This window comes from Heterodontus francisci, chromosome 8, assembly GCF_036365525.1.
Source record: "Heterodontus francisci isolate sHetFra1 chromosome 8, sHetFra1.hap1, whole genome shotgun sequence".
Lineage (NCBI taxonomy): Eukaryota > Metazoa > Chordata > Chondrichthyes > Heterodontiformes > Heterodontidae > Heterodontus > Heterodontus francisci.
The window spans coordinates 111991386-112004066 of NC_090378.1; the positions used below are offsets into that span (position 1 = coordinate 111991386).

At 45.9% G+C, this 12681-nt stretch overlaps 1 protein-coding gene across 2 annotated transcripts in view; it reads right to left on the minus strand.

Moving 5' to 3' along the window:
- The window catches only part of LOC137372589 (pre-B-cell leukemia transcription factor 1-like), a 697223-nt gene extending 685340 nt beyond the window's left edge, over positions 1-11883 (minus strand). The window contains exons 1-2 of one of the 2 annotated variants that reach the window (XM_068036530.1): positions 11484-11883; positions 11228-11301 (exon numbers count right to left, since the gene is read on the minus strand). In XM_068036530.1, the coding sequence (XP_067892631.1) occupies positions 11228-11301; positions 11484-11656 (247 nt within the window). In that variant the 5' untranslated portion in view covers positions 11657-11883. The remainder of the gene's footprint in view (positions 1-11227; positions 11302-11483) is intronic. The other variant, XM_068036529.1, reaches the window with a different exon arrangement.
- Positions 11884-12681: the final 798 nt, after the last annotated feature.

The following is a 12681-nucleotide window of genomic DNA, read 5'->3' on the forward strand; positions in this document are numbered from 1 at the left end:
TTTAAAATTCTTCTCCTTGTTTTCAACTCCCTCCCTAGCCTCATTCTCCCTATCTCTGTGAGGTCCTCCAACCCTCAACCTCTTGGCCTCTCCACCTCTCTCTCCTCCTTTAAGATGCTCCCCAAAACCTACCTCTTTGACCAAGCTTTTGGTCCTAATATCTCTATGTGGCTCAGTGTCAATTTTTGTATGATAATGCTCCTGTTAAGTGCTTCGGACTACGTTAAAGGTGCAACATAAATGCAAGTTGTTGGTGCTCTGTACATGTGCAGGAGCTGACACACACGAGCCGTACAGTACCAGATAGGAGTGAACTGTTTCCTTTTGCATGCTGTATACTGTACACATACAGGAGCTGACACTGAAACACACATGGATCATACAGTACAAGATTGGAGTGAATCGTTCTCTGTTACTCAGAGTGTACTGTACATGTACAGGAGCTGACACTGACATACACACAGGCTGTAAATACCAGACAGGAGTGAATCGTTCTCTGTTACCCACTGTGTATTGTGCATGTACAGGAGCTGACACTGAGACACATACAGGCTGTAAATACCAGACGGGAGTGATTGTTCTCTTTTTCACAGTGTGTACTGCACGTAAATCATTTGTTTTTTCAAATCTGAAATTGACTGCAACTTTCACACAGGCCTAGTCTTTTTCTCCTCACTTCCCATCCCTGGATGTACTAACTGAATGCTCCCTTGACCTACATTCTGAGTGAGTAAGGGCAAGGATTTTGAAATGTTGGTTGCTGGAGTAGGTTAGTAGTGAGAGGTTAGTTAGTCTTCATGGGGATAGGAGAGGGAGGGGGCTTGCTGACTGACAGCCGGGCCAGTGGGTGCTGATGATCTCAGCCAGGAGCATGCTCATTTCCCCAAAGGCACTGTAAATATTTGCCAACAGGACACGTTGCTACAGCCTGGTATTTTTACAGCGTTTTATTAAACCAGGCCTGATATTTGGTTTTCAGCTCATCTGACGCCCTGGGGAGTTTCAGTAACATTTACCCACCTGCTTCCTGCTGAACTTTATCTACAAAGGCTTTTCTTTAATAGCTTCTTCACCAGCACTGCTGTAGGGATGATTAACCTTTCGGGTGCTGAATTCTCCCTGACCTTCTGGAGCTCACAGCCATCGTCTCCTATTCAATGCTTCGGGTAACACTCTCAACTTTGAGTCACAAGGCTGGGGGTTCAAGCCCCACTCCAGGGTCCTGAGCACATAATCGGGGCTGCCTCTCTGGTGCAGTACCGAGGGACCACTGCACTGTTGAGGGTGCAGGCTTCATGAAAATCCCACAACCTTATTTGAAGGAGAGAAGGAGGATGTTGCCTCAGTGTCCTATCCAATATCTATCCCTCAATCAAATATCACTAAAACAGAGCACCTGGTCATTATGACATCACTGTTTGTGGGAGCTTGCTGTGTGCAAATTGGCTGCCGTGTGTCCTACATTACGACAGTGACTACACTTCAAAGGTACTTCATTGGCTATAAAACGCTTTGGGACATCCTGAGGGCTGTGAAAGGCGGGTTCTAAATAAATGCTCATTTGCGCCTTCTCACTTGTGTGAGGATACGAGCTGACAGCTCAGCTCCCCAAAACGGCCCCTGAAACAATTAGCATTCATTTTTTCATGAACGGAGATTAGCTTTTACTCCAATGATCTCTGTACACATGGCTGCCACCCCACCACCCCCCCCACCACCACCCCCACCCCGCCTTCAACCCAGATAGTTTCAGCTCTCACTGCGGTTTGGCAATTCCTCACTCATCAGTACAGACAGTGGGGTGTTGGAGGCTAATTTGACTGTAGTGGGGGAACTCAAAGGTCTGACAAGTCCTGCTCTTACCACACACAGGAGCATTGGATAGCGATCAGGAGAAGGAACGCTGGGTGGCTCTCTCCTCATTAGTCCATGTGTACTCACTATAGCAATACCCATGCCATCACAGCCCTGATGGGCTAACTCAGCACAGGTCAAGAACCATACCTTGAACACTCTGCTCTGTGGCCCAATGTGGCACAGGGCTGTCCTTTGGATTAGATAGAAATTACAGCAGTGAAACAGGCCATTCGGCCCAACAGGTCTGCACTGCTGTGTATGCCTTGCATGAGCCTCCTCCCACCCTACGTCATCTCACCTTAACAGTATATCCTTCTATTCATTTCTTCCCCCATGTACTTATCCAGCTTCACCTTGAATTCATCTATTGTATTTGCCTCATCTACCCCTTATGGTGTTAACACTCTGAGTAAAGCGGTTTCTCCTGCATTCACCATTGGATTTATTCATGGCTATCTTATACTAACGACTCCTAATTTCAGGTTCCCCGCAAGTGGAAACATCTCTATTTTCACCCAATTGAACCCCTTCATAATTTTAAAGACATAAACTGCTTTGAGGTGCCAGGACAAGGTACTTAGCCCTGGCCACATATGAATGCTCAGATGAGTGTTAAAGATCCCAAGGCAAAGCAAAGCGGTGACTTGTGTCAGCGTCCTGTCCGACATTCCTCCACCAAATGCCACCAAAGACAAATTTAACAGGTTGTTCCCCACACTGACATTGTGGGATCTTGCTACATGCAAAATGGTTGCCTCATCAACTACAAACACAACAGTGACTGCAGACCAAAACTCTTCCAATGCTTATACAGTATTCAGGGATGTTTCTGAGAGACACAATAAGACTCAATATAAAGGCACGTTCTTTCTTTATCTTTCACTCATTTGGCCACTGGGAAGCTGCATACAGAGACTAACAATCGAGATTTAAGTTAGAATTCATCCAGTTCTCACCATAACTTCAGTGGAAGGGGAGAGGAAACAATGGAGGTATGAGGTAAATGGTCATTTATGGTGTTTCCCTGGGGGTTTTGCTGATTTCTACATAAAGGAAAGTGGAAATCAGAGAACCACATTCTCACCACGGCCCTCAATCTCCTCTCTCTCCAACAAACCCTCTTCTTACAATACTGAAAAGTGAACAGACTATTCACTATGCATTTGGATGATCTTGACTGTCTGTCAGTCTTTTTTTCCTACCTCCGTTCTGTTTTTAATAACCCCCTCTGATTTTTCTCCCAGGTTTTTGCTTGCAGCAGCATCCAGGAGTTCAATCTTTATAATTCCTGGAGACTCCAGGACATTCCAGGTGGGTTAGCAGATCACACTTAGGTGCCCAGCAACAGTGAGAACAGCTTGCATTTATATAATGCATTTAACACAGCAAAACATCCCAAGAGGTCCCAGATCATAAAAAGGGTTTGCTGGTTTTGGATCCGGTATCTTGTAGAGGATCTAAACAATGAACTCATCATTCAATCAATCACATTACAGCACTCACAGTGAAAACATGCGTTGTATTGACAATCACTCAGCACTGAGATAGAAACAGAAACAAAACCACTGAGGTAAATGTTCCAATTTCACAGGTGGCCTCGCATGCAGCCTACATGTTCCTTCTTCCTATAAAAATCGATAGAGTGAAAATCGCGGGGCACTGTGCGATTTGGTGATGTACTGTGTTGCATTGTGAGGCACTGTTGGAAGCAGCATGGGATGATGCACAATAATCCCCACAAACTCAATTTGCACCACTCAGAAATAACACAAGAAGAAAGGCACTCATTGACTCTGAGCAGTGCAGGAAGACTCCAGCCTCAATCCTTCACCGGTGCTGAGTTAAGTCAAATCAAACCACTCAAGCCTGAGGAAAGGGGTTTAAAACCTGAAATGCTGACTGTCTGATTGACTTCTGTCCCACCACAGATGCTCTCTGACTGGTTGAGCATTGTCAACTATTTCTGGTTTTGTTTTCAATCATGCAGAATTAGTGGCTTAACAATTGGCTCCAGCAATCCTGAGATAGGGCGATGATATTATTAATACTGGGTCAGTTACTGTAGCATAACAGGTCCCTATTGTAGTGTATATCAATAATCTGGGTCAGTTATTGTAAAATAACATGTCCCTGATATACTGTACGTTAATAATACTAGGTCAGTTATTGTTAACTAACACATTCCTAATGCTATATATAACTAATACTGGGCCAGTTATTGTAAAATAACATGTCCCCCAATATACTGTATACCAATTATACATGAACAGTTATTGTAACATAACACATTCCTAATATACTAGGTCATATCAGTAATACCAAGGCTGAGCAGCAAGTGTTTATTTGAACATACTACATAGGTTCAGGAGGAAGTAGGGCTGACAAAGTTAGACTCCAGAGAACCTCAGTCTGACAGTCCGACACCCACCAGAGTTCTTCGGTCATCTTCCTACTGACCATCTGGATTGTACTTGATGGAGAGCGGCACTGAACACTACCATCGCATATCGCCTGAGCTGGGCTACAGTGCACTGTGAGTCCAGTTCTACCTGTGAAACAAACTACATACTTCAGTGTTTCCTAGGCTGCCACAGTGAAACCTGCTCGGAGTGATCTACTCCTGTCACTGTGCTGAATCCACAATTCACAGGTATCAGCACACTGCTACTGTGTCCTATCCTCAGACCATCCAAGCAGCAAGGCTTCTCTGAAATTGACCTTGTCCCACCCCATGGAAATAGAAAAGGACATCACTCAATGAGCAGCCCATGTGTGACGTCAATCTCAGGCACGTCATGTACCCAAGGCACAGTCTGCATTGCATCTTATAATCGACCTGTACCCAAGGCACAATGTGTATATGCATCTTATAATCAACCTGTACCCGAGGCACAGTCTGTATATGCAGCTTATAGTCAACCTGTACCCAGAGCACAGTCTGTATATGCAGCTTACGATCGACCTGAACCCGAGGCACAGTGTGTATAAGCAGCTTATAATCAACCTGTACCCGAGGCATATATGCAGCTTACACACAAATTGTGTCTATATCTGCATTGATACAGTAATCATCTGAGTCCATTATGAATATACATGGAGCTCATGTGTTATGTGTACCTGGGCCACAGTTTATATATGAAGCTTACACACCATTTGTGCCTGAGGCACAGCCTATATGTGCAGCCTGTTAAGTACCATTAGCTAAGGTATAGCTTATACTCTACCCACTACACAAGACACAGAGAATACACCTGCAGTCTTCAGACTACATTACCCAGTGTGCCAATTGTTGCACAGATATAGTGGACATGATATTTAGAATTTGTGTTGTTTTTGAATGGAGTTCTGTGCCGCCATTTAACAAATTTATTTCTGTTGCTCAGGAATTCTCCCAGTGTCACGGAGGATATGATCGCAGCACAGGTCTGATACAATCACCCGTCACTTTTAATCACAGTTGCATCCCGTGCAGATGCTGGGCTCTTATCTGGTATCTCACTATATCTGCTGTCTTCGAAACATCACAGTCTCATCTCATTAAAAATCTCCGCGCGTATTAGGTGTCATTCATCAAAGAACTGAACAAACAGAATTGTCCCTTAAGGACATTGGGGTCCAATTATTTCCACCCAGCTGTTTTGTTTTGTGTGTGTTCCCTTTTCCAGTGAAATATGTCCCAGCGATGAGGTATGTTGAAAAAAAGAGAAAGATTGTGAGTCTCAATCAAATTTCATACAAAAAAAAAATTGCCATCGAGTCCCACAGAAAATAAATGGAGTTTGTGCTGTTTAATACTGAAATGGGATGTCATTGACCTGCACATTTCAGGTACGAATCATCTTAGAGTAGAGGCAAATTAAGTGACACTGAATTATCAGCTAGAGAAATGGTGGGGAGTGGTGGCATGGTTGGGGGGGGGGGGGCGGGGGGAAGGTGGGGTGTCAGGGAGAGAGATAAAAGACAGCACTCAGGGTAAAAAGAGAGGAAGACACACACATACAAATACAACAATAAGAGAGACAATGTGAGGCACAGAAAGAGAAACAAGGAGAGAGGGGGATAATCAGATCAAGGGAAAGAATGATGCATGAGGAAAAGAGATATAGAGTGAGAGAATCAAGAAAGTGAACACCATTGTTTATCTGTCACAGACTCTGAAAGTGCATCAGACTCCAATTACGAACCATCTTTTGTCACTTCCAACCATACGATTAAGCAAGGGGAGGGGGAGGTGAGAACGCTGATGACACCCCCACCTCGACCGCCCGAGAAGATAGAGAAAAGTAACATCTCAGCCACCTCCCAGCCAGGAGACGACAGGTTGAGCTGTCTCCCACATCCAGTTACCATCACCAACCCCACCCCTACCTCCCAGACCCCACTCTCCACCCCCTCAGCCCTTACCGCACTCAAACTCCTCTCAAACCATCTGAAATCCACGTCGCTGATTTCTGCTCAATTTCCAATGGATGAAATGAACCAGCCGGTGACCTTTTTGAGTACTTGAGCAGATTATGAAGGAAAACAAATCACTAGGAGGGATTACCTCCATGGCGCAACATATAACCTGCAATCGGGTGGCAGCTAGGCTGTGCGAAACAGCTTTCTGGTGGAAGTGGGTGAAGGGTGTATATTCCACCCCACCCTCAGGTAAAAATCTTTTTCATGTAAAATGTGGCTTCAGCTGTGGCGCTCTTTCCCCTGAGTCAGAACATCATAGGTTCGAGTCTCACTCCAGAAACTTAAGCACATAATCTAGGTTGACACTGCCAGTTCAGTACTGGGGAGTGCTGCATTGTTGGGGATGCTGTCTTTCAGACAAGACTTTAAACTGAGGCCCCATCCGCCCTCTCAGGCGGACATAAAAAAATCTCACAGCACTATTCGAAGAGGAGCAGGTGAGTTCTACCCAGGGGCCCTGACCAATATTTATCACTCAACCAACATCACAAAAAACAGATTATCTGGCCATTATCACACTGCTGTTTGTGGGATCTTGCTGTGTACAAATTGGCTGCTGCATTCTCATACATTACAAAGGTGACACCACTTCAAAGGAGCATCAATGACTGTAAAGTGCTTTGGGATGTCCTGAAGTCATGAACGGCGCTATATAAATGTGAGTTCTTTTTCCACAGATGTTCAAAGGGAAACAGCCCCAGTTTGAACTGATTCTGCAGCATGGAAGGAAATATGCATTGTGTTGCAAGAAAAATAGGAGCAAACATAATCACACTGACACTTCTGCAGCAACGTGACATGCTGTCAAAAGCATCTCATGGAGTGAAGTACTGATGAATTGCAGCAACTGTTGTGTAGGCAGATGCGGCAGATGTCTTTGCGCACAGCAAGCTCCCATTAACCTACAACTGAAAAGAATGTTTGGTCGATGCATTTCCGCTGGAGCTGGTTGAGTGAGGAACATTGTCCAGTACACCAGGAGAGCTCCCATGCTCTTCTCCACATGGTGCCAAGGTTTCCTTAATGTCTCTCTGAACAGTCAGACGGGGGTCTCAGTTCAGTGTCCCAACTATAGGGCTGGAATTTCCTGGGATACCAGAAGTCCCACTGCCAGGGCTGAAAGTGGGAGGCGACCCCGCTTCGGCGAGTGGCAGAACGCAGAGCTACCATCCAATTAAGGACTTGGCCCGCCCCCAAGAGCTGCCGGCCCAATCAGAGGGCCGGAAGCTCAGCAGCACCACCGCTAGTGGTGGGCATTGCTGAGGCAGCAGCTACAGGAAGAGGGCGCCTCAATGGCTGGGCACGCTCAGATACAGTTAAATTGGTTGGGGATAGCCAGGGCCTGGCAAGAATGGCAGTGCCATTGCTGCGGGTACAGCCATTGCCGCCAGGGAGCCCCTCCATGGGCCACAGAGTGACTCTAGAGGCGGGTCGCTCCCGGAGCTTACCTGAGCTGGGAGTCCGGGATGTCAAGGAGGGAAACTCTGATTCTGCGCAGTGAGCGAGTGAGCGTTTCTATGATGTCATCGCGCTCATGCTGCAGCTTCCTGCAGATTTGGAATTGCAAGGTAGGTGAGGTGAAAGTTCCGGTGGTCAGGTCGGGCTCGAGTCCGGTGTGGTTCTGTCAGGTTTGGGTCGGGTTTTTTGTCCTGACCTGAGCAGGCCTTTACTCCCAACATGGGCAAAATGCCCACTTAAGAGCCTCAATTGGCCTCCCAGTGGGCAGCAGATCTGCCAACATTCCAGCCACTGGCAAAACAGCATGGCAGCAGGAAGACATTGGACACCTCACCCGATACCTTGCCACATCATTTTGCCAGCCTTCCTGCCTCCCAGCCTGTCCTGAAAGGGCCCGCAAAATTCCATCCGCAGTTTTTAAACTTGAGGTGAGTTTAATGGGTTGACAGAGAGCTCCCAAGCAGCTACTGCGAAGTGGCTATAATTAGTAGCACATAGTTAATTTGTTCATGATTCAAAAATTAAACAGCTGACTCAAACCAAAGCAGCAACAAGACACAGGTAGAAAAGGTATAAGTGGCCTGGAGGCTAAGGCCCATCAATGAAGCAGTCCTTGAAATCTGCATACTCCTTCAGTACATTGTTCAGGAATGAGTGTTACACCAGCAATCAAACCAAGTTGGCTTCCTTCCACCTTATTTTCTCCCTCCCTTCCCTTCCCCTCCACCCTCTACCAACACCCCGGCACTGACTCCACATGTTTGGCTATTTTGGGAGCACCAACAACCCTCCAGGCACCCTTGCAGGTCCTGCCCACCAGTCGGCTATTAGGCCATGAGGAGCGCCCCTTGTCATCCAACACTCGATGTCCGTTCTCTGGCACTTTTGAAGCCAAGGGGCGGGAAAGGGGGTGGGGGGGGGGGGAAGTCTCTGGACAGTGATCATGAGCATATATGGGAATAGAGGTGGGCCATTTGGCCCCTCAAATGGGAGCTCAGCTGATTTTACTCCTCCCTAACTCAGGAGCACTGAGGACGATTGTAGCACCCAGACGGCTGCGAAACCCAGCACAGACTGGGGGCTTCTGACAGCACACTGCCTTTACCAATTCAACCACTGGGGGGATGCTGCTCCTGTTTGCTTTTCCAAATTTGACAGCCAATTTCTTTCCAGGACATTACATCCCATCCCTCCTGCAGTGTTTTTAATTGTCTGGAACACTGAGCCTTATCCAGCACTCTATCTTATGTAATATGGCAGCACCATCAAATACTCCTCTATAAACATCAGTCCACTAAATAATGATAACAATCACCGTGACAACAAGCAAAATGATAGTCTGTGAACATGTTCAGATAAAAGAACCTCACCCAGAGAAGTCCTTTCTTCAACAATCAGCAAGGCTGCTCCTTTACATAAGAAATAAGTAAGTGTGATCACCCAAATAAATACTATTTGAGAATCTCAGCATCTCATGTGATCAAAGTAACTTATTTCAGCCAGTGTAAATCAGGGTTTCTGATATAAGATAACAAACAGAACAAAACAAACACTGCTTACAGTAGAAAGGTGTCATTTAAAACACACAGTAAGACTATGTCTGAAGTACAGTGCAGGCCTGTCAGTACCTGAGAACAGGAGAGACAGGTGAATGTTTCAGATGGGGACCCTTGGTCCCCACTCAAAATACAACAGCTCACCTCTCAGTTGTCGTCTCGGACACTGACCGACCTGCTCTGTGCTGCCCACATGCTCAGCTTTGATCTCCAAGCTGTATAAAACTATTATTAACGAGCTCACCATCCCCAGGATCCTTGGGTGCAGACAGCAAGGGGGTTAAAGATATCATAGGAGGCAAGATCAACGCTTCTGCAATGTTTGTGAGCAAGTGGAATCCAGAGAGTAAATCATTACCTTGGATTCTCTCTCTAAAAATAAAAATAAATTCAGAGAGAGAGAGATAGACAAATAGATAGATATAGATATAGAGTTAGACAGACAGATATGGAGAGGCAGACAGACAGACAGAGATGGATAGAAAGAGTTAGATGGATAGAAAGAGTTAGATGGATAGAAAGAGTTAGATGGATATAGAGAGGTAGATAGATAGATAAAGAGTTAGACAAATAGATAGATATAGATATAGTTAGATAGGTAGATATAGGGAGGCAGATAGATAGATAGATAGATGACAGAGTTAAATAGATAGACAGACAGAGATATAGTGTTAGATAGATAGAAAGATAGATATAGAGAGTTTGATAGACAGATAGATGGATAGATGGAGAGAGACAGATATAGATCGAAGGTAGACAGACTTTACAACAATTCTACCCGTGAAGCTTACTGTGTTTGGATAACACTGTACTAATAACTCAAAAGGAGGCAACATTCCAGGATCTTTCGCGTGTGCTGTTAGAAATTGATAATTCTCCACATATTATGTCGTATATCACACAAATACACATTACAAATGTCATATCATGTACATATATACACAAATATATGATATGCATGTGCTGTGTGCATGTGTGTATCATATGATATACATATGCACGCAGCACACACACACGTAATATATTATATGCATTTGTATACAGCAAAAAAATACTATTTTCCATAGAAGCAAGCATTGGCTGAACATTGACCAGATTCCCGGTGTGCACGCCACCAAAGCGGGAACTTCTATCGTTACCCCCACCCCGCTCCCCCACACTCAACAATATTTAGACACTTTGTTAGGCTTGTTTGCTTGCCTCTTCTGCCCGTGTGAATCTTTCTCTACATTTAAAAGCATTTTATAAAAATATAATCTCCGTGGAACAATCCATTTTTTGAAAGCCAGCAAGTAGAAAACAGAGCTTCCTTATTATTTTAAAACAATGGCAGAAATCGAAAGGAACTCGCACTTTTCCCCTTTAACCGATTCGAGTCAGGAAAATTAACGAGAGGTTTAGTTACACGCTGAAACAACCGGTAACTGACACTTAATGACCAGAACAGCCGCGAGTTAGCAAGAAAAACAATACGAATTATTAAACAATGCAGCGTTTCGAACTTTTTTTAACCCGTGAAAGTTTGTATCGAAACTAATTTCATATGATGTGGTTTTTTTCTGCAACGTTGTCCTTAAAATTGACAGTCGGTGGGAGTTGTTGGGGGGGGGGGGGGGGGGGTCCTCTCTCCAAACCCCTCGTTTCCCAGTGAAAAAAACTTTGCCTTCCTCTCACATTCAGCTTTGGGCTTAACCTGGGACCCGTTCTGAACCCGGCTGCAACAAATGCTTTCTCCAAACCGTGCTAAAGTGTATCGGGTATCATCGAGGTTAGTTCATGACCTGCACACCCAGGGCTGCCTCACAAACAGCCAGGAATAATACATACAAAGATAAACAAACAGCCAGAGGACAACTCTGAGACTAGGGATGTGGAAAAAAAAACACTTCCCTGACCTGTTTTCTCTTTAATCTCACAAAGCACGTTGAAGAGAGCTGGCTTCATCCTGTGGCAATTCAAAGCATGTTTCCTGCAATGCAAATTGATAATAATCACTTACAGCCTGGTATATATTGAAATTGGAGTTTGTTTTAAGAGTGGATGGCTGGAGCTGGACTCTGGTCACATATTGTTAGACTATGCAGTGATTGTATCTCTCTCGCACACACACACACACACACACACACAAAGCTGCTTTCTCCCTGAACTCACCGTGCCTGGGCTTCATCCAAGCTCTGGTCGGTGATGGTCATTATTTGCTGTAAGATGTCTCCGATGTCCTGCTTCCTGCCCTCGGCCTCTGCCCCGCTGTCCTGCATGTGCTGGGGCAGCCCCGGGATGCCGATCCCGGCGTGGGGATGGCGGAGCCTGGACTGGTCTTCCATCTCGAAACCTTTTGCTCCCCCTCTCTCTCTCTCTCTGCACCCGCCAAGAAAGGAGCCTCCTTCGGATAGAGCAGGGTAGAGCCAGCGCGGAGGATCAAAGAGCCTTTCCCCCTTAACCTTTGCAGGAGGAGGCACTTGATGGGGACAACTGGGCAAGGGGCTCGATCCCCCCAAAAAAACCTTTGCCCCCAGTCCAAATCCTTCTCTCTCTCTCTCTGTATGTCGCTCTTTGCTCCAGTGCAAGCTCTAGAAAATGCTTCCCTTTTTTTTTCTGTTGCTGTTATTGATTCCAATATAAGTAAAGATTTTTTTAAAATGATGCAAATATCAGAGGAAGGAACAGAAAGCAGAGCTGTAGAAACCAGACCAAGCAGCAGCAGAGATGTTTTAAGGAAACAGTTGCACACAAGTAGCTGTATCTCTGCCTGGGGTTGGGAGGTGCTGAGCAGAGGCTTGCAATGCTGGCAAGGTGCTACTTGTGGTGCTGGCGGCTGCGATGTGTCTCCCCTTCTCTCTGCCAACCCTCTCCTGGCTCCAGCTGCTCGCCCCTTTCTGCTGGTGCTTTGCCTTTGTGCTGGCTCGCTCTTTGAAACTGACAGCAGCCTTAGCCCCGCCCCCTTCGCCTCCTCGCCCCGCCCCTTCACCCTCTGATAGACAGCCCAGAATAACAGAGCCGAGGCCCCGCCCACCCTGACGTCAGAGGGGAAACTGATAAAGCGGTGACGTCAGGGTAGTAATGCATCATTTTCAACAATCAGGAAAAGGGGAATGAAGATTCTCAAAAGAGCTGGACTGGTTCATACACTAATTTGCTTCCTAGCAGATTAAAGCAGAAAGTTTACAAAGACAGGAATTTCTGTGACGTTGGTTTTCAAACCTTGGTCCAGGGTGGGTGAAAGTGGGGAATAGAAATTCTGGGGGACTGGGAAGCTCAGGATCCTGATCCTGGGCGGCACAGTGGCGCAGTGGTTAGCACCGCAGCCTCACAGCTCCAGCGACCCGGGTTCAATTCTGGGTACTGCCTG